Source organism: Andrographis paniculata, unplaced genomic scaffold (assembly GCF_009805555.1).
Source record: "Andrographis paniculata isolate CXL003 unplaced genomic scaffold, ASM980555v1 Contig65END, whole genome shotgun sequence".
Lineage (NCBI taxonomy): Eukaryota > Viridiplantae > Streptophyta > Magnoliopsida > Lamiales > Acanthaceae > Andrographis > Andrographis paniculata.
Genome location: NW_026137601.1, coordinates 799913 through 820466, shown reverse-complemented (window position 1 = coordinate 820466; position 20554 = coordinate 799913). Strand labels below are relative to the sequence as shown.

The 20554-nt window shown below is 34.2% G+C and overlaps 4 protein-coding genes across 7 annotated transcripts; 2 read left to right on the top strand and 2 right to left on the bottom strand.

Annotated features, from left to right (window-relative positions):
• Nucleotides 1-649: 649 nt before the first annotated feature.
• LOC127262659 (glucose-1-phosphate adenylyltransferase large subunit 1-like) lies at nt 650-12288 on the bottom strand. Of its 4 annotated transcripts, XM_051291456.1 has the most exons (16): nt 12155-12288; nt 11954-12041; nt 9734-9894; nt 9491-9636; nt 3606-3858; nt 3366-3488; nt 2823-3086; nt 2668-2751; nt 2530-2585; nt 2360-2453; nt 2081-2266; nt 1915-1995; nt 1670-1756; nt 1387-1598; nt 1171-1231; nt 650-1086 (listed from the first exon to the last, which is right to left on the bottom strand). In XM_051291456.1, the coding sequence occupies exons 5-16, from the start codon at nt 3837-3839 to the stop codon at nt 985-987; spliced, it is 1584 nt and encodes a 527-aa protein (XP_051147413.1). In that variant the 5' UTR covers nt 3840-3858; nt 9491-9636; nt 9734-9894; nt 11954-12041; nt 12155-12288; the 3' UTR covers nt 650-984. The 4 variants fall into 4 exon arrangements, with proteins under 4 accessions (XP_051147413.1, XP_051147412.1, XP_051147411.1 ...); XM_051291455.1 differs by lacking the exons at nt 9491-9636; nt 9734-9894; nt 11954-12041; nt 12155-12288 and adding exons at nt 4177-4313; nt 7812-7900; XM_051291454.1 differs by lacking the exons at nt 9491-9636; nt 9734-9894; nt 11954-12041; nt 12155-12288 and adding an exon at nt 7812-7945.
• LOC127262661 (very-long-chain (3R)-3-hydroxyacyl-CoA dehydratase PASTICCINO 2A) lies at nt 7852-8676 on the top strand. The gene has a single exon (XM_051291458.1). The coding sequence runs from the start codon at nt 7852-7854 to the stop codon at nt 8524-8526; it is 675 nt and encodes a 224-aa protein (XP_051147415.1). The 3' UTR covers nt 8527-8676.
• LOC127262662 (uncharacterized) lies at nt 12170-13501 on the top strand. The gene has a single exon (XM_051291459.1). The coding sequence runs from the start codon at nt 12307-12309 to the stop codon at nt 12964-12966; it is 660 nt and encodes a 219-aa protein (XP_051147416.1). The 5' UTR covers nt 12170-12306; the 3' UTR covers nt 12967-13501.
• On the bottom strand, nt 13414-18563 carry LOC127262658 (phosphatidylinositol/phosphatidylcholine transfer protein SFH6-like). The gene is made up of 14 exons (XM_051291453.1): nt 17964-18563; nt 16866-17169; nt 16263-16362; nt 15902-16168; nt 15708-15785; nt 15525-15626; nt 15380-15429; nt 15202-15301; nt 15007-15102; nt 14804-14920; nt 14386-14518; nt 13884-14287; nt 13714-13788; nt 13414-13629 (listed from the first exon to the last, which is right to left on the bottom strand). The coding sequence occupies exons 1-14, from the start codon at nt 17995-17997 to the stop codon at nt 13609-13611; spliced, it is 1881 nt and encodes a 626-aa protein (XP_051147410.1). The 5' UTR covers nt 17998-18563; the 3' UTR covers nt 13414-13608.
• Nucleotides 18564-20554: the final 1991 nt, after the last annotated feature.

Here is a 20554-nt window from a genome sequence, read left to right as displayed (position 1 = left end):
CAACACAAATTTTAGAACAAAAATTATTTTTAGTCTCGTTTAATATCATAATTATTAATTTTGATATCATAAAATTTATTTTATCAATTTTAGTTTTGAATATGACCGTGTTAGATGACTTAAAATGATGACTTGACAGCCAACACGACCGTGATTACCGTGCACTAAACATAGTGATGTTTATGCCGATATTGATGCTCGTTTTCTAAAGACAGTTATATTTCTCTTCGAGTTTGTTATCAGCGTAATCATATTTTAGGTATGTTATAAATCTTTTTAACCATATTCTTACATAAAAAGATATAATAATTGATATAACAAAGACATAGAGAAGGTATACTTTACATAAATATATATATATAATAATAACAATAACAATAATAATACTCATAGATATATAATTAGTAGGTAATTACGAGGTGTATTAGTAAAAATAATTATAAATTATTATTAAGATAAATAAATAATTTAATTAAAATTTAAAAAAATTATAAAATTTAAAATGTGATTAAAGTGGATAATCATATTTCCAAAAAAAAAGACTGGGACGGACAAAAATAAAAAATATGGAAAAATTACGTGAGACGGTTAAAATAATAGGTTTAAACTTACTTTAGAATGAGTACAAAACGAACTTTTCTGAGGTTAATACAAACAACAATTATTGAAAATTATTGCACGGCAAGCTTGATTAATTAAAGTATATATGTTGTCTGGATACAAAATCACATGTAAAAACTGCAGCAGTGTAGTGTAGGGTGATCATTATTAAGTTCCAAGGCTTGCCAAAATTTATATGTATATATATAAATTATATATACACAGAGGCAAGCTATAAATTATATAGAGCTAGCAAAGCATTCATCCATTCATTCATGTCTATCTTCTGTTCCTCAGCTCAGCTGCTGATCATTTCACCCGGACAACCTTAAACTCTGCCAATCTTCAGGAATTTCTCCCTTATGTTGTCAACATTAATGGAGTCTATATGACTGTTCCGTCTTTTATGGTCGCCTTCTCGACCACGATGACGATCCCGGCACGTATGTAGAAGCCTTCCTCTGGTCTGTCGGCTTCCTCGACGTTCTGCATTGGTCGGGTTTGTTTGTTTGATCAATGGTTTCGATTTTAGTTAAGGATAAGGTAATGAGAAGTTATCCGAAGACTTACGTCTTTGTTAGAGATGATCACGTTCTTTCCGATCCGCACATTCTTGTCGATGATACAGTTCCTGTTAGACATCGATCGAGTTAGTCAGAAATTAAATAAGGCGACTTTTGTAGTTCATTCATATTAAATGACCGTTTTACGTAAAAGCTTAAGTTTTGAAGAATACATATTGTTTATTTATTTATTTATATATTATGGAGTTAATTAACGACTCACTCGATTGTAGTGTCTCTTCCGATTCCAAGAGGGACTTTTCCCTCGGACATGAGGGCAGCTATCTCCGAGTCGGTTTGGTAATAATCGGCGCCGAGCATCAAAGTATCCTTGAGCTGGACGCCACTGTCCAGACGAGCGCGTTCGCCGACTATGGAGTGTTCGACCGTGCATTCTCGCAGGAAACACCCGTGTGAGATTATTGCCTCCTTAATCTGAAAAACAACATCGAGACATGTAAGAAGAACACAACCTTGGACGGGCGATGAGCATGAGCACGGCCGACCTTGCAGCTGTCGATTTTTGTAGGCGGTAAGAATCGAGGAGATGTGTAGAAAGGTGTCCTCGGATCGTAGAATTCGAACTTGGGAAACTGCAAACAAGACATCAATTGTCTCAACACAGACATAGAATATATACTGGCAACACATAAAGGTATAAAGTCGACACAAGATATACATTAATATAATAAAAAAACAACATTTGAACTGAAATTCGAAAACATGAACATTATGGGATAGAACATCAAACCTCGTTCAAAAGGGCTAAATTTGCATTGTAGAATGATTTTATCGACCCGATATCTTCCCAGTAGTCCCTGAATAAGTATGCCTACAACACAAATTCTTGTCTTAAACGCATAAAAGCAAATGCAAGAAAGAAAATTAGTCGATTCTTTACTCCCTCCGCCCGTTACCTGAACATTGTGTTCCTTTATTGCCGCAGGTATGATTTCAGACCCGAAGTCATTAGACAACGGGTGACTCCATTTCAGAAGCTTCAATAGCACGTCTGTCTTAAATGCATAAACTCCCATAGAAGCAATGTACGGAGATTCCTGAGCTTCCTCTCGAGACAAGCCTATGATCGAGGTGTCGACTTGCTGCAATAAAATAACCAAATTTCAGACAGGATTAGACGATGAAAATTTGAGACAAGAAACTATCGGACATATTTGGATTATGTTCGAGCTAACCATGGCTGTCTTATCATCGCCTTGAGGTTTTTCACAAAATTGGGTGATCCGACCACGGCTGTCGATCTTCACCAGTCCAAACTCCGATGCACGGCTGAGATTAACCAAAGGTTTATAGATCAACGGTCGAGATCAAACTAATCACAAGAAGACCCGCAAATCGCACAAACCTGTCGATCGTTGGCGCGCACGAGAGAGTCAGCTCAGCATTACGATCAATGTGATTCTGTTACATCATATATTTCAACAAATGGTTAATGATCAATGTCCATTATCATCGTTATCCAATTAGCGATCAGCCAATGTACCTGAATGAAGTCCATGTAATCCATCCTATAAAGATGATCTCCGGACAGAATCAGTATGTTGTCGATATGCTTCATCCTTACGTCCTGCAAGAACTTTCAGAACTTGTAAGAACGAGGCATCATTACACAGATATGTCTGAATTTTAAGGACTTGCCTCAAACAGCCACAAAAACTGTCTGACTGCATCCGCTGTCCCCTGAAACCATTGCTTTCCAGATTCTCCGGCAGTCTGCGTGGCGGCGAGAACCTCAACGGAGCGATCCCCGAAGCTGACGCCGTTTCCGGTGTATGTCCGAGAGATGTGACGGTTCAGAGAGGCGGAATTAAATTGCGTGAGAACAAAAATCTTGCTGATGCCGCTGTTGATGCAGTTACTCAAAGGAATGTCGACAAGTTTATAGCAACCTCCGATGGGAACCTGAGCATATCAATTAAGGACAACAAATTTTCAGGGCAACCAAAACAGGCACGAGGTGGAAAGGATGAAACAACATCAAGGGGAGTAAGTAACATATGTAGCATCAGGAATCTACCAATTTACTGAAAATTTTGATCAAATCACAAAGCATTTGTAAGAACTTAAGGATGTCATTCATGGAACAACTAGATATTACTAATTTACTATCCTCCTCTGCAATGTAATCAGCAGTAGACCAAATTAACAATGTGAAATGTGCAAACGTGTGTGATTTCTTACAGCTGGAGTGGCAGTTTTGCTTGTAAGAGGGAAAAGCTGCGCGCCGGCGCCGCCTCCGAGGATGATTGCAGCCACATTTTTGGGATCAGCTCTTTGCCTCTCTACTACCGGTGGTTGTGGTTTCTGAAAATTGATTAAATCCAAACAACAAAACTCAAAAGACGAACAAAAACAGAGATAATTATTGTCCAGAGAATCAACAAATTTCTATGACATATATATATATATGTATGTTCTGACCACTGATTTCTTTCTGTGTTTGGTTATGACAGAGTAAGCGACCCCAGGTTTGATGTTCCGACAATTTTTCTCGACGCTCAAACTCCTTCCGATTCGACTAGCCCAAGCAGTGTTGTTGTTCAGACTTCCTCGAATATCCTCTCCCCAAAAGCCACTCTCGCCGTGTCGGAAACCTTCTTTGCTGGTATTTGATAAATGCGTCAAGGGCTTCAATGTTGCGCAGGACGAATACATCGTGTACGCAGTTCACGCACTGATCCACAGGAAGAAAAAAAAAAAAAAAAAAAAAAGACATCACTAACAGTAGTTTAAGACAAGCGATGAATCATCACATCACACACACGTTTAATTAAGATTTTAAGAACACAGAGTCCAGACAACAGTACCACAACACAACCTAATCCAAAACGAAAGCACGCAATGCGAAGGAAGGTGTGCGCATAAAACTCAGAACAGACATTGATCTACAAAACTGATTGATTCACAGAAACAAATAAAAAAGGCACGAAACTGAAACGATATAGAAACAATAATGTCGGAAAATAAAATACAATCAATCAATCAATGGTACCTCGGACGCGGACAAGGGAGAGATCTGAGAGTGGACGGATCTCGACCTCCAATCGGGGAAACCGAGGACGAGGAGGAAATGAAAGAATTGGAGATGGATGGATTGATGAAGAGGGATCGAGGCAGCTAAATAAATAGCTAATGCATGGGCAGCGCAGTGTATAAGTTTAGTTTAGTTTGATTGTGTCAAATGAAGCATTAATTTAATATCTTATTTATAGATGAGAAAGAAATCACCAAAGCCACGGAACTACTCCTAACAATTAACTGAAAATTCTCTCTCTCTCTCTCTCTCTCTCTTCTCTCTCGGACTGGAATGGTAAATGTATGTATGTATAATGATGTATGCATGTGGCCATAAATGGGGAAATACCATAGGAGAGGAGCTTGCCTGCCATCGTCCACGTTTCTACCTCCTATCTGCCAAACGACACGTGTCCTTTTCTTCTCGGTATTAACCCTTTTTTTAATATATAGTGAAAACATTTTATTTTATTTTATTTTTATAAATTTATTTATTTGTATCTGCATGACATGACGTGGACATACTATTCATTGTTTAATTAATTTTTTTTTTAAATGCAAATATATATTTTTGTTTATTTATCTTAAAAAAAATGTACTAATATCCCAAATTCCGCGCATTTTATATGAGAATCAATCAATATAATACTTTCTTTCGCCTATCATATAATTTATCTATTTTTTTTTTATTTCGATTCATCCTGTATAATTTGTTTTTTTTCAGTTTTTAAAATAATTATACAGTTTATTTTTTTATAGAATTTGAGTGTTTTTATGTAGTTCGTAGGATATCAGGTTCGGCCGAAAGTTTATTCCGTGAACGGTAGCGACAGATTTTCGCATTAAAAAATAAATAAATAAATAAATAAATGTTAGTAGGATATCATAAAATAGAATTGGGAGGATGGGGTGTGATTGGTTGCATGCCATAATTATTGCATCCTCGTCCCTAATTAATTGAATTTGGTTCATTTCAAATGGACGTTCCAAATCAAACCTCGCCCACCAACTAACTTCCAACACTATTATTATTTACACCGCCTAAATTCTACTACCATAAATATTAACATAATATTCTTTTCAACTTGATAAATATATCGACAAAAATAAAAAAATTAAAATTAATCGATAATTAAGTCAGTCGAATGACCTCAAGTCAATCGATATTAAAAAACAATCTTAACGAAGAAATCTGGATTGCGACTCTTACATGTAAGTAAAGATTGTGTTCTTTTGTAAATTTTACCACATATTTTTACTATTCATATATTTATTTTTTTTCAAATATATAGTATCAAACAATTATTTATTTATTTATTTTATATAATATTAGAAATTTATTTTATATTAAAAACATCAATAGTTCAATGAACTGAGAGATTATACACTTACACTCAGTGTTATTACTTGCCTTGTTGGACCTTCTTCGCAAGCTATTAAATTCGATCGAAAATTTATTAAAACAATGCACTCATCAAGTAACGAATGGGGGTTTTATGTTATCAAAATATATATATATATATATATATATACATACATATAACACTAGGATAGATGAAAATAACTTAAGATTGTTCTTTTTTTTTTTTTACATTATTCTTATTATTATTTCATTTAGAACTTGAAATGAGTTAACATTCATTCACCTTAAAGTTTTCAAAATTGAATATGAAATAAGAAAATAAAGTAAACGTGTCATATAGTTATTTAATATGGGAAGGGAAAAAAAAAAAGAAAAAGAAAAAAAGAAGCTGGGAATAGAAGAAACAAAAACAGAGAGGCTAAATTAGGCCAACATAAGGGGTGGGAGAGCAGCCCCATCCCATCCCATGTGTTCATCTGATCTGATCTGATCTTACCTCCTCCTACGAAAACGACTTCAACGTTCACTCTTTCTCCCCACTACCCCACCCCACCCCACCCCCTCCAGATATTTCCAAACACTAACAATCAATCAATCGCAAGTTTCTAACCCTGCCCCTACATCAACCATGTCTTAATCCTACATCCGTACTTAAAACTACGTCTATTTGACTTTACACAAAATTCTAAAAAAATAGATAAAATATTTGAAAAAAAAAATTATGACAGAAAAAATTAGTATATTTTTACTTTAAAAAACAGAAATAAGAAAAATAAATGTAAATGGAAAAATGAGTAAAAAAATTCACTAATTAATTACTACCACTCTTCTCATTCATTTTCACTAAACTAAAGCCCAATCCAACAGAGCAGAGCCCACCCCACCCCACCTGTTAGTTAGTCAGATCACCTAAATAACGTTAATATTAATATTAATATTAATATTATTCCCTATTTTATTTTATTCTTGTAATATATTTCCTAATCTAATTTTGAAAAATATTAGTAAATAATTAAAAATATATTAGTGAAAATAATTATTATATAATAAAAATAATTTTAAATTAAAATTAAAATGACTAATTAATTTAATTAAATATATATAAATTAAAAAACTAAAAAATATATAATTATTTTTCAAAAAAAATGAACACAATAGGAAAGTATTACAAAAAATTTAAAAGTGTGTAGTATGATCATAATATTTTAAATTTTTGTATTTTATATACTTCCTTCGTCTCATGTTGTCATTTTTCATTTTCGTCCGTCTTAAAACAAGATTACCATTTTCTAATTTTAATAATTGTACTACTTACATAACATAATAAATACCCTTCGAACTTACACTATATTACACAAATGTCGTTACTTTTATATTAAACAATGCTAATAGGAGCATTTTCGTCTTTTTCACTGCAACCTATTATAATACTAATATTCAAAAATCTATGTGCAAAAAGTAAACAACAACCTTATACAGGGACGGAGGGAATATAACAATATATTTATAATTTATATAAAAATTAAAAAAAATATTATAATATCAATATATAATTATTTTTTTATAATAAAAAATAGATATTTTGAGCAAAATAAACAAAAATAGTAAGTATCACTCCCTTCGTCCCAATACAATAGTCTTGATTACCATTTTTGTCCGTCCCAAAACAAATCTGTTTTTCATAAATAACCATATCACCGTAAAATTACCCCTACTTTTTCATTTTTATTACACAATTGCCACTATTTTTTACATTAATACACTCACAAGGGCAAAAATATCTTTTATCTATACTTTTTACCAACTACCAATATAATGTCGGTATTCCTCAAACCTCATACCCAATCCAATTAAGACTATAGTTCTGGGACGGAAGAAATCCTATTCTTTTCCTCAAGTTATGTTATAAGTATTATTTATTTAATTTTTAGTAATTTTATAGCTAGTTCATTTATAATAAGTCATTTATTCATCCAAAATTTTATTACTTTTTTAATAAATAATAAATAATTTATTATTTTTCATTTATCTCATCATTTTTTTTTATTATTAAAATTTTATAATATTTTAATTTTATTTTTCCTGATTCCGTATTCAGTTTTCTCATTAAAAGATTGGGCGTTGGGATGGGTGGCCCATCCCATATAAGTAGTTGACGCGCCCACGCCTAACTAGATTCATTAAACTCCCTCACTACTCTACCCTACCCTCTCTATTAAATTAAATCAAATTAAATTAAATATAAATACCTGCTTCTTCTTCGTCGGCGTCTTCCAATTCATTCCATTCATGGCCGGCGGAGGAACGCTCTCTTCTCTCCGGAGGCCCTACCTTACTCTCTACAACTGGACCGTCTTCTTCGGGTGGCTCCAGGTACTCTTCCTCACTCTCAAAGCGCTCCACCACTCCGGCGCCAATTCCGTCTACGCCGCCGTCCACAAGCCGCTCATCCTCGCGCAATCCGCCGCCCTAATCGAGATCCTCCACAGCCTCGTCGGACTCGTCAGATCTCCCGTAGGAGCAACTCTTCCCCAGGTCAGTTCCCGAATCTACCTCACCTGGGGAATCCTCCACAGCTTCCCCGAGATCCAGACGCATCCGCTCGTCGCATCGCTCGTCATTAGCTGGTCCGTCACCGAAATCATCCGATACTCCTTCTTCGGATTCAAGGAGGCCTTCGGATTCACGCCGCCATGGCTCCTCTGGCTCAGGTACAGCACCTTCCTAATTCTCTACCCTACCGGAATCTCCAGTGAGGTAGGCCTCATTTACAATGCCCTGCCCTATATGAAGGAATCCGGCAAATACAGCATCAGAATGCCTAATAAGTGGAACTTCGCCTTCGACTATTACTACAATGCACTGCTTGTTCTACTCACATACGTCCCTGGGAGTCCTCATCTCTATGGCTATATGTTAGGGCAGAGGAAGAAGGCTCTCTCCAAATCTACTAAATCAGAATAGATTAGGTTAAATCATTTTTCCTTACTTGGAAGAAACTACTTTATTATTATTATCATGTTCTTCTGTGTGTCTGTCTGGTTCTAATATGTTCGATTCAATGGAGCTTCAGCTTCTCCTCCTCAAATCTATACACATATTTTTTTATTTCAAGATCATGTTGAAGTGCAGGATTATTACCTGCAATTAGCTGTGCCATAATTCTTGATTGGTTTTTGATGGGACTATTATTAAAATTTAAATCTTGGCAAGATTTTCTTTGCACAAGCTATAGGCCTTTAGACTACATCCATAGTGAACCCAGAACAGTTAAAGAATGAAAGATCATTGCAGCAATTTGTGCCAGCTATTGGAAGGCATTTGCAATTTGGTATTTACAAGGCCTGGAATGGAATAGCAAAAGCTGGTTCATATACCTAATATATTTGCAATTTGGTATTTACAAGGCCTGGAATGGAATAGCAAAAGCTGGTTCATATACCTAATATATTAAAGAAACGCATTGACTAAATATAATCAATCTCTTCTTGTTAACTAAATTTATAGCCAAGTGTTCAGCTAGGCTAGCATATAAAAGATTATGAAAGTAGGCTACGGATCAAAGTGAGAAGAATAATCACATGGTTTTTCCAGCAAGTGATCCACTGATATGAACACAAAAACAAATTCAAATAAAATTATTATTAAATTCACACTTTCATTCAATGATCGGGAAGTCAGGTATTCGTTCATAACTATTTAACTCAATGGCTAAAAATAGTGCTCGAACAAATTCTCCTCCAGTTGTTAAAGAAGTTAATGGAATTCAAAGCAACCGCAAAAACAAATTACAGAAGCACAACATATCAAAACGAACCATATATATTCTGCACTGAAGCAAGCAAAAGGAAGAAAAATCTGAAAACAAATTTGAATGAATCTGAAATATAGCTAAACAAAACTCGGTTAGAATTCAAAATTGACTTACCCGGAGACGATCGGAAACAACGGAAGCATTGATGAGCTTGTATATAGGTACCTCCGACAGCATCTTGTCAGAGGTCGCATTATCTTGTCGCCTCCGGATTTCCCCGGCTTGGATGATGGTGCAGGAACCTTATCTTTCTTTGACGCCTGCCAAATACAGAAAAACAAAATCAGAATCACGAGCGCAGTAACTTAACATTGATGAGATTTTAAATATGCAGAGATTCAGAACGGCGGCGACAACCTGACGTGCAATCGTCGTTTCAGGTCGGAGAGATTGCAAAACCCTAGTGATCTGCCCCTTGGGCCCGTTCTCTCACACGACGTCGTATTGCGGAACTTCTCTTGGGCTAAACTACAGCCGGCCCACTATAACACCCCACAACCTTAATAGGCCTTTACGCTCTTTTTTCAGCCCAAAATGAAGTAACATTAACAATAATAATAATAATAATAATAATAATAAATAAATAAATAAATACTGATATGAAATGGAAAGGAAAAGAGCACATAAACAAAAGTGGAATCCCACTCAAAAATTTCACAATCCACATAACTTGTGCATCTTTTACAAATCATACAACGCCACCATGCCCAATAATAAATGGAAACAGATGTTAATATTCTGAAAAAAACATGGAGAATCAATGATAGAAAAAGCCCATAATGTTTAAAACACAGGAGGAGTATATAGTGCAGGAAATCAGTTAAATAAACCAACCAGAGTTAAGCTATATGCGTGCATCCTTATCTGTTCTTTAATGCTCTTTTTAGAAGCATAGAAAAGATACTTTAGGATCCATCAAGTGTGATTATTTTGCATTTAAGTTTGGATTTGGAATCAACATCTTTTGTTTTGGGGAATATAATAACATGCATACGGTGCTCGACAATAAAGAAAGACCCCCTTTTTAAATAAATAATATATGTTTTTAAATCCAGATAATTGGAGCAAATATTATAACAAAATACGAATCTGAGGTTTGGTTCTTTTCTTTTCTATTAATTGTAATTAAATTACACATGTAATAATTTGGTGTAGTTATATATATATATAGTCTATAGACTAGAGTTGGGTGAATAGAACTATAAAAGTGCCTTTAGAAAGAAAGTTATCTGTCTCCCACATAAGGCTCCATTGTGGGATAATAATAAATTAATAATATAAATAATAGATAGGCCCACTTGCAGTTAAAGAGGCCTAATTATTGTAAAAACATAGGCCCAGTACTCACTTTACTTATTTTAACTTATAAAAGTCTGTGTCACATAAAATTGATAAATAATTGGAAAAGCATGGCATTGTAAGGAAGGAATTCTCAATTATATAAGCATAAACAAATTATGAATGACACTTTAAATTATAGATAAGCATTAGAATCTAAAGAATACAACATCTAATCCACTTGGTACTCGAATAAAATCTGGCTCTAAAAACACGTATCTTACTCTATCAGTGTTTAGTGAAATAGTTAGAATATTTTTTGTGCTATTATATTCTTCATTGAATCAGACTTACACAAGACAGTAATTAAATTAAATTAAACTAAACTATATTTTTATTACCAAACGAATCTAATAAAAATGAATACTTAGTCATTACATTTTGAAAGTCAAAAGTCACATATTGTATTTTAGACAAAGACCTCACTTGACATGGAATACCACTAACCACTCATTTATCCAATGAAATTTCACAAAGCTGAAAAGAAAACTTCAGACGCTTTTTGAGGGTCCATTTGTTGAAAATAATTTCAATGTTAGGAGTACTTTTTTAATGTTGCCACGTAGGAATCATATTTAATTGCCTCGTGGCATTCCTTTAAGCTATCTCTGGTTTATTTTGGATTTACCATATATCCATCTCATTTCACATAATCAAAACTTTTTTCAATCATTACATTTACTAGTTATGGTGAATATTTACTCCAACTAAATAAACACCAGAAAAAAAATAAAAAAAATCAATAAGATTGAACATTCCACCAACATAAGCAAATTTTTTATTTTTAATTATAAAGCATAGAAATAAGAATAAATTGTAATACAATATTCATTTGTAATTTTATTATAATAATAACATACTTTACTGAGCTAAACTTTTTTATATTACACAGTAATATCATTTCCAACATATCATTTATATTAATATAATAACATAAATTAATAACATACATATAGCTAGTAAACAGTCGTACCACAATACATAATTTATATTCATACAATATAAACACAACACATAAAGGTACGACAATACATTATTTATATTCATATAATACAAACACGACATATAAATTAACACATAAATTATGTACAACACACATCTAATTATAAACAATATTTTATGTATATTTTAGTTTAATAAAAAATAATTTCACGCAATAAATTAAAAATAAGATATTTTGTGCAGTAAATCGTATTTGGCTACTAAAAATAACCCTACAAGTAAAACTGAACAACTTACAGAATGAATTAGGCTAAGATGAAATGTGCTGCAGCATCACCAGCTGTAGATTCCCACTTCAAGAAGAGAATATGTGCAGTGTTTCCCACTGCGCTATATAGCCAAGCATCATATATCAAGCCCACTCAACTGAATTGTTTAAGAAATAAAGCCATAATTATCTAAAGCGAAAAAGCTATGGTAGAAATTGGTTAATCATACCTCTCCACTCTATATATACGCAGGACCTCCATGCTCTGCTTTCTAGGAACTACTCTGTAGTCTGTAGATTTCAATCCATTTGTTTTCCCCACACAATATGATGATCACAACCTACCCATGCTGTGTGCTCAAACTTAGGGTTCCGTATTCTGATGATTTCTACTGATAATATTGCAAAGGAAACAGTAAAACACGAAGAAATGGAAACGATCAAAGTTCATGACATCGGAGCTGAGAAAGCAAACGCGATTTCGAGGTACCGTAGGATTCAGAGAATCACGACTTTGCTTCGATTTGTGGAGGTGTTCGTTTTCCTGATCGTCGTCTCCAGGTTTTCCACGCAATTCAGTTTTTCTCTCAAGCTGTCGAGTGAGTACTTCAGGGGGGTTTCTGTAACACTAATTAGTCCTAAATCCGTCTTTGTAATCGGAAACGCGATCGTAGTCGCTCTGATTCTGATATCGGGGCAGTTCTCCTCAAAAACCTCCGATTTCTACGACGAGTACGTTGAGGAATGCCGGAATTATAATCCGCAAGTTTCGATCAACAAAGTAGAGAAAAAATCAATTGATCGTTACAGATCTAGTGCTTGTTGCAATAATGGAACGAAGATCATCCGCAGAGTCCAATCCGAGCATCTCATAAAGGTCGAAGAGCGCCACGGCAGCTTGAGGCGGAGCGCAAGTGACAAGTGTGAGAAAAAATCAGCGAACGAGATGAGCAGCGAAGAATTCCGGCGAACGGTGGAGGCGTTTATCGAACGGCAGCAGAGGTTTTTGAAGGAGGAAGAAGAAGAACAGTTTCTAGCTTAAGTAACCGTTTTGTTTATATACTTTCCATCCTTTGTTCCTAATTTCCTTATTTCTCCTCATTTTATTTCAATATTTCCAAATATATATATCTATATCAAGATTAGGCTTAAATCAAACTCTGTAATACAAAGCATGTAAATACAGGAGTATTATTTATATATCCTATTTCCCAAACTTATTAATATGGTCTCATAAAATTTAATTCAAGATGTGAAAAAATAGAGGTATCTTGAATTAGGTCCCGTGCAGGTTAGACATTGTTCTGTAGAAAAAATAAAATCCAAAGCATAGCTAATTTTTTTTATATGTTTAAATCGAAATGTGTTAGGAGACCCATAGGCCATAGACAACACAAGTCAATTATATCATATATATTACTAACATATTTTTTTAAACCCTTCCATCCAAAACATAAGATCATACCATTCCTGGATAAGAAAACATCAGTCAAAGGGAAACAACACTTCAAGAAACAATAACATATCTTTTAAAGGACATATATATATTCATTGTAGTTTCACACAATATCGAACCATCAATCAACCGCGAAATTTACATCAACATGAAGAAGAAGAAGCAGAAGCAGTAAACCTCATATGCAAGGGGTAGAAGAAGATCAACAATGCTCCAAGCACGACAAATTCACCAGCAAAATTTCTTCTTCTGGACAAGAAACTAAATGTCACTTGTGATTTTAATCGAGCTGTATCAATTGATGTAGGGGAGGATCGGAGATAACGAACTTACCCGGAATTTCGCATTCTCTTGGCTGTCAATGTAAGCAAGCAGTTCCTCTTGTTTCATCAAAGCCTCGTACAAAGCCTGCTCGCGTGAAAATTGCTTTAACTGTTACTTCACATTTACATTGTAAACGATTGCTGCAAGAACATGGAAAAGATGGAAAGATAGAGAAAGACCTTTTTGGTAGCAATCAGCTCTGCTTCTAGGGCATCGACGCGGTAAACAGCAGCATTCAGAAGTTCTTCTTTCTCATAGGGCATCTCTGATGGCTTTGCTTGAAGAATATTGATCTTCTCTTCGAGCTCGCCCATCCTCTTCAGGACCGAAGACAGCACTTCTGCTTCTGTAAAAGATGGTGTGGGGGATGGAGGTCTGAACTCTTCTTTGTGGACTTTGTCAAAAGAGAATTCATGGGTAACTTGGTCGTGCTGAGACGATGAATCTGGAAGTTTCTTGGTCCCCTGGCCGGATAATTTAGAAATAAACAAGTAAACTGTCATGAAGAAGGCCATAAAAGCAGCCAACAGTCTAGCACAAAATCCTTCTGCAGCCTTTGGAGAATTGAGTGGCGGAAAAACAGCTGTGGCAATAAAAACAAAACAGTTATTATTTTGATAGAGTGAGTAGAAGACGGAACAAATAAACCAATATAATGTTTCGAAACTAATTGCAGTAAACCTTTGGAGACATCGAGATTCAAAGGGGAAGTTTGCTTCTTCCATCCAGAAACAACAGCCTTGTCAACCATAGGCACATACTCATCGTATCCCGAGAAGTGCCCCGCATAACCAGCTGCTCCAATAGCCTTAGCCTAACAGATTATAGTTTTACTTGAATCGGTGAGGAAAAATAGACATGTAATAGTAAGAGAATTGTTTGAAACATAGATTGCCAGCATATGTTTTGGAAATCAGGTAGTTAAACTTCAATTCGATGCCAAATCATTGTATATCTTCGATAATAAATCATATCATACGAAGGAAAAATATATAACCATCGGAAAAGGGAAAGATATAATGTCCCCAGAAAGTTAAATCGTGTACGCCAGATGAAAATATTATAGAACCTAAAAAGCTTCAGGCTTAACCATCTTTACCTCCTCGCGCACAGGTGTCAGGCGAAGGTGGGAATAAGTCCTAGTGGTTTTTGGCGAAGCAATATCTTCTGCTTCAGATCCAGACTCTGCTGTAGATGTATCGCTTCCTTTTAAGTGCTGGTGAAAAAGAGAAACATACGTCTCAGATAAAGAAAATAGTTAGACAATGATGATAAAGAGGAAGACAAATACACCATCCATACCATTTGGCAATGAGGCTTTGCATACACAACCTTCCCATCACTGTTGATAATTTTAACAACCTGCCTGGCACGGCGTGCTTCACCGTTAAGCACCATCTGCATCCATGCAATCAGACAAGTATCTCAAAATCAAAACAATTACAATATATATATATATATATGGTCGTGAATTAGATATTGCGGGTGCATAGGGACCTTGAGAATGTCAGGATTCTTCCATGGTCCTTTATCTGAGCGAAGGCAACCCCCTTGATCAGCACATGTGCATGTTCCTCCCAAGAATTCGGGTAATTGACTGAACAAGTCCACGTAAAATGTTAGGTCGATAATAACACTACAAGCAGAGGCACAAATGTGAAAGTACCCTGTTCACCTGGCATCTATAATTTCAAGCAACTTGTTCTGGTATTTATTTCCAAGAACCTGTTCAAGATTTTAGAAGATACGAAAGAGTATGTTATGGGCAATCTGTCGATCCACAATGATAAAAGCATCAAAATGATTATAAACAAACATACATGAATCTTAGTGGCAGTCCTGGGATCAATAAAATTCTTCACAGTATTCCACAGCAGTCGAAAGCCTGGACCAGCATTGATGATAAACATTTGATGAAGAGTCTGCACGTAAGGGACAAAGAAATGAACAACTAACAAGCATTGTAGGACAATAAATTGTGGAATTAAGGATCCAGTAGTTACTTCGGGGTAGTTGTCACCGTCAATCTTCTGGAGTCGCGTAATAAGGTCTCGTGCAGTCTTGGTAAAGTTTTTCAAACCCTGAGAATCAGGAAAGAAGAAAGGGAAACAGCAATAGCTGATCAAATGTTCCAAGGACAACTGAAACACAAATGATGCAAACTAGAAAAAAAAACAAGATTGAGTATACTTCATACCACGCCATGGACATCCAAAATTGTTGTGCTTGAATCAATATGACGTTTTGCAGAAATAGTACAAGCTGGAAACTTAATGGCAAAGCTTTTCTCGAACTCTTTCACATGGTATTTCACATAGCGATCAATAGTTGTCACTTGCATGAGTTTGTTTGGTTCGACTTTCCCTAGCCTCTCAATGTAGACTGGCCTTCCCTCTTTATCAACTCCATGATAGCCATGGGGGTAGTACTTCAATACCTCATTCAACTCTTGGAATTCAAAATCCTGCAAGGGAAGATACAGTAAATGGAGAACTTTTACATATAAAAAGTTCACAAAATTTACATCCGAGGCCAAGTGCAGAGAAAGGTATTAGTACCTCACCAATAGTGTCAGTACCAAAGTCTTTTCTCCACTGAATCATATCAGCCCACATGGTCTTCGACTTCTCTATATCAAATTTCCTTGCTTTCAGAAACCTGCATTAAGATTTTATCGAAAATCATACAGCTGACTTATTGAATGAGATAAGAAAGTTTGTAGAATACGCCTTAAATCCTGGATACAAAATAACACTGTGATTGGTAGTGCTTTGGAAAGGGGGACCCACATTGGTGAGCACATAAATTTTCCATAAAAAAAATGTTCAACATTCATCTCTGTTTAAATATCCATAAGTACCATCAAAAGTCTTTACATCTATCTTAAGTCACTAGGAGGTATCAACGGCGACTGTACAACAGGCCAGTAGATGAGCAATTACAGTACCTATTAAGTAGAAATTTAATCACTTTGTTCATAAGGTATAGTGTTCTCCCAAGTTTTCTTTCCGAGACTAGGGTTTCAAAATGAATCTATGAAGTTGGTAATTCAAACACAAAGTTCTCTATTTTTAGCACATTCACTTATAGAAATTTCACACTGACTTTTTAAGATTCACTTAACAAAAATTAGCAACAGAAAAAGAATACTGGTTATTGACCTCAACATCATGTGATAATCATCAAATTTCTCCGGAAGCAACTCATCCAATATCAGGGCTTGTCGAAATGATTCAACAGCTTGCAGTTCCTCAGCATCTCGGATGTCTTCAATTGAAACCGCACTGACTCTACCCTCGCCTTTCCTTCTATTGCTCTTCTTCTTGAGAGAATGCTTGAACTTCGAAGATGCATTGAGTGCTTTCTTCTTCAAAGTACCTATTCTTGTCCTTCTTTCATCCTCCGAATTCTCAAAGTCAGACTTCCTTTCTCTTCTCTCATCACTACCACATGCACCCTCAAAGCCTGTGACACCAAAATGATTGGCAATCATGAGAAGAATAAAAAAGATAAAAACACAGCGCCAATACAAAGGAATAAGTCTCTCTACATTCCTGATTTTTAAGTCAACTAAACGGTTTAATACTCATACACATATTGATTTGATGAATTTCCCTTCAAACATCTTATCATGAAGAAATCTTGCAAGGTGATCTGAAGCTCTGTTCAATTTGGTAGGAAAAAGACTGTCCTATATATTAATTCATAACAAATTCTATAATTCCCAGACAAGTTCATCAGCATCATTATCACAACAGCCAAGTTAATACAAGAACTATCAATTGCCTTGACAGGAAACTTATAATTACAGAATCACGAACCCAAAACGTGAGTTACCCTCATCACAATGTTCAAACCAAGATATACCTCATTACCACAAAGAAACAATGGAATTACCTTATGAAATACATACATATATGCATTACTCATTACAAGATCACACAAGACAATGCCAGTCATAACGCCACCTCCTCAGAACTCTTTCGGACAAGAACTGGAAAATACGAAATTTTCACCGAGATCTCACTTACGTAGCTATAGAATTAGATATACAAGATAATAAACCTATTCACACCGAGACAGCCCAAAAAGGTCATCCAATTTTAGATTTTCAAGGTAGCAAAAGATCTTTTAATCACACATCGGACATGGAAAACCAAAACACGAATAAGTCATCCAGACCGACTATGGAAAAATCGACATCAAAACCACCAATGCAGATCGAAGTGCGCAAAGAAAGTAAACTGAATTCAACTCACATGGCCTGGCAAGGCGATCCAATGGTCCCGACATATCCAATTTCCGATCACCAGCTTCAAAACAGTGATGATCGACGCATCAGCCGACCGAGCAATCCCACATCAACAAATTTCCGCAACTGAAACGCCCCGAAACTCAATTTCAGCAAAAACGATGCGCAAATTATCGGATACTCGTCCAGATCCAGAAAAAATAAAAACCCTAATTTGCAGCGAAAACAGAGCTTTAAAACCCCAAAACGGTAAGGATCACAGGTTTGCTCACACCGCTATAAATGAATTAAAATCCGCAGCAGAACGCGCAATCAATTCAGATGATATAAATAAGGTAAGAAAATGAAACGAAAACAATAAATACACAGCAATAAATTAGCTGAAATAAATAAGTCGAATGGATCGCCGGATAATTTAGAGCGACGGCAATTCCCACAGAGGGATAGACAAAGACAGAGAAGTCGAAAGAAAGATCAAACGCCGAAGAATAGAATTGCAAGCATCGTGGGGCCGGCGACACGTGGCGGCAGCGCGCCGGCGGTGGGTGAAGAATATGCTACAAGGACTTTTTTTTATTATTATTAATTTATTTACAGAAATAGCGACAAAGGTTGTTCGACAGTTGTGATTGAGAAATCGTATTCGGTGCAGTGATTTTCGTACAGTGCCGTGCGGTTAAAACGTCGGGAGGCTTTTCCAGCGCGTAGTCTAAAATCGTACGAACTGTGTCGGTAGCCACTGGAGCATTTATTGTATTCGACTTTTTGCCAATTATATTAATTTCTGTTGAATTCTTATCGATAAAGGCGAATTTGGTTTTAAATAAATTATAATTTTTAAATGAAATTGTTGAAAGTCAACCCACTTATTATAAGATCATTACTCATATTCGACGTAATTATTATTAAATAATTTATCTATTATAAATTACTATAAATTATTTATAGTTATTAATTTATGTGTAATTATTTTCGAATTTTTATTATGATCTGATACACATGGCCCAACTGTCATATCGTAATGGACCAACCACCCTAGCAAATAGTAAATCTTAGGGCCGTGTTTGTTAATTATTGTGTTATTATTATTATTATTTTACTATTTATTTTTCAAAATTTTAAATAAAAACTTACAACAAATTACTTAAAAAAAAAAAAAAAAAATCACCTTACCCAAAAAAATCCATAAACAAACTTTTGATTATTGCTTTGTAAAGATGGTTGAGTTAGTGCAGTAGATGAACTTTTAACTACAATGTGAAAATTTTAAAGTAACTTTGGTTTTTATTGAAATTGAATGTTTAATTTGATTTTAATTTAAATACTCCTTATGTCCCACTTACCACATTTTATGTCACTTTTTAAAAAAAAAAAAAAAAATGATTACCCATATTAATTTTATTTTAAATTTTTTAATTTTAATTTTTTAAATTTTAATATATAAAATTTTATATTATAAGTTAATTATTTTTACTAATACATTCTTAATTATCTACTAATTATATTTATTCTAAATTTTTGTGTCTACAATGACTAAAACACCCAATGTGGGACGGATATAGTAATATTTTAATATAATATTTTGTAAAATAAATAGTACTTTTTTAGTTCCAGCTAATTTGTCTCATTTAGCTGGGCATGAAATTTTAGATATTATGAAATTAATAAGTAATTAAAGAGTCTGTTAGTAAAAATAATTATGATATAATAAAAATAATTATAAATTAAAATTAAAATAACAAAATATTTTAATTAAAAAAAAAAAGAAAAAAAAAGAGAGACAATTTATGGAGGACATATAGATATAGAAATAATGGATAAATTAAATGGGACGTAAAAGAGTATTCTTTCTTCTACTAAAGTTATATAACTTTAATTATTTTTTGTGCTAAAATTATGTCTATTTTATTTATAGTAATCATTTTATCCATCCATAATTTAATTATTTTATTTTAACCATTAATAATTATTTTGTTATTTTGGATATTGCTATTTAATTTTCAAAAATATCATATCATTTTTTTTTTCAAAAAATATCAAATTAAATATTTTTTTTAAAAAAAAACATCACACCAATCTAATTTTTTACTATTTTCAAATTTTTTAAACTCCAAAAATCATTATCTAACCAAAGCCTAAGGGTATGTTGCTTTTGCCCAAATCTTTCAAGTTTTACGTTGACTTAGTTTGCAAGCTTAGTGCAGAGGCTTTCATATGATTGACAGTTTGCAAGCTTAGAAGACAAATCAAATGACTATTATAAAAATTATTTAAAATGAAACATATATATATATATATATATAAATTATTTAATTGCGACAAAATTATTGATTCGGACAATACCACGTGACTAACATATTTATTTTTGTGGTTCATATTTTATTTTTGAAAAATAATAATGGCTTTATCACAATCCACACTGTTTCTCACATGCAATTAATTTACAAGAAAATAATAATTAAGTATTGATCTAAATTAGTTAAGGATGTGTTTTTTTATGGTTTTTATTTTAATATTTTATTATTTAAACATTATATTTCCAAGAAAGAAAATAGTCCATGGGCCATTGAAATAGCATAGACTTAGATCATACAAGTA

Coding starts and splice junctions, on each gene's coding strand:
- LOC127262659 (XM_051291456.1), bottom strand. CDS start 3,839: ATGTATTCGTCCTGCGCAACATTGAAGCCCTTGACGCATTTATCAAAT. Junction 1,232..1,386: donor GGAAGAGACACTACAATCGA/GTGAGTCGTTAA, acceptor GATGTCTAACAG/GAACTGTATCATCGACAAGA. Junction 1,087..1,170: donor TGATCATCTCTAACAAAGAC/GTAAGTCTTCGG, acceptor CGACCAATGCAG/AACGTCGAGGAAGCCGACAG.
- LOC127262661 (XM_051291458.1), top strand. CDS start 7,852: ATGGCCGGCGGAGGAACGCTCTCTTCTCTCCGGAGGCCCTACCTTACT.
- LOC127262662 (XM_051291459.1), top strand. CDS start 12,307: ATGATTTCTACTGATAATATTGCAAAGGAAACAGTAAAACACGAAGAA.
- LOC127262658 (XM_051291453.1), bottom strand. CDS start 17,997: ATGTCGGGACCATTGGATCGCCTTGCCAGGCCAT. Junction 17,170..17,963: donor GGATCGCCTTGCCAGGCCAT/GTGAGTTGAATT, acceptor TTGGTGTCACAG/GCTTTGAGGGTGCATGTGGT. Junction 15,103..15,201: donor AGAATCCTGACATTCTCAAG/GTCCCTATGCAC, acceptor GCATGGATGCAG/ATGGTGCTTAACGGTGAAGC.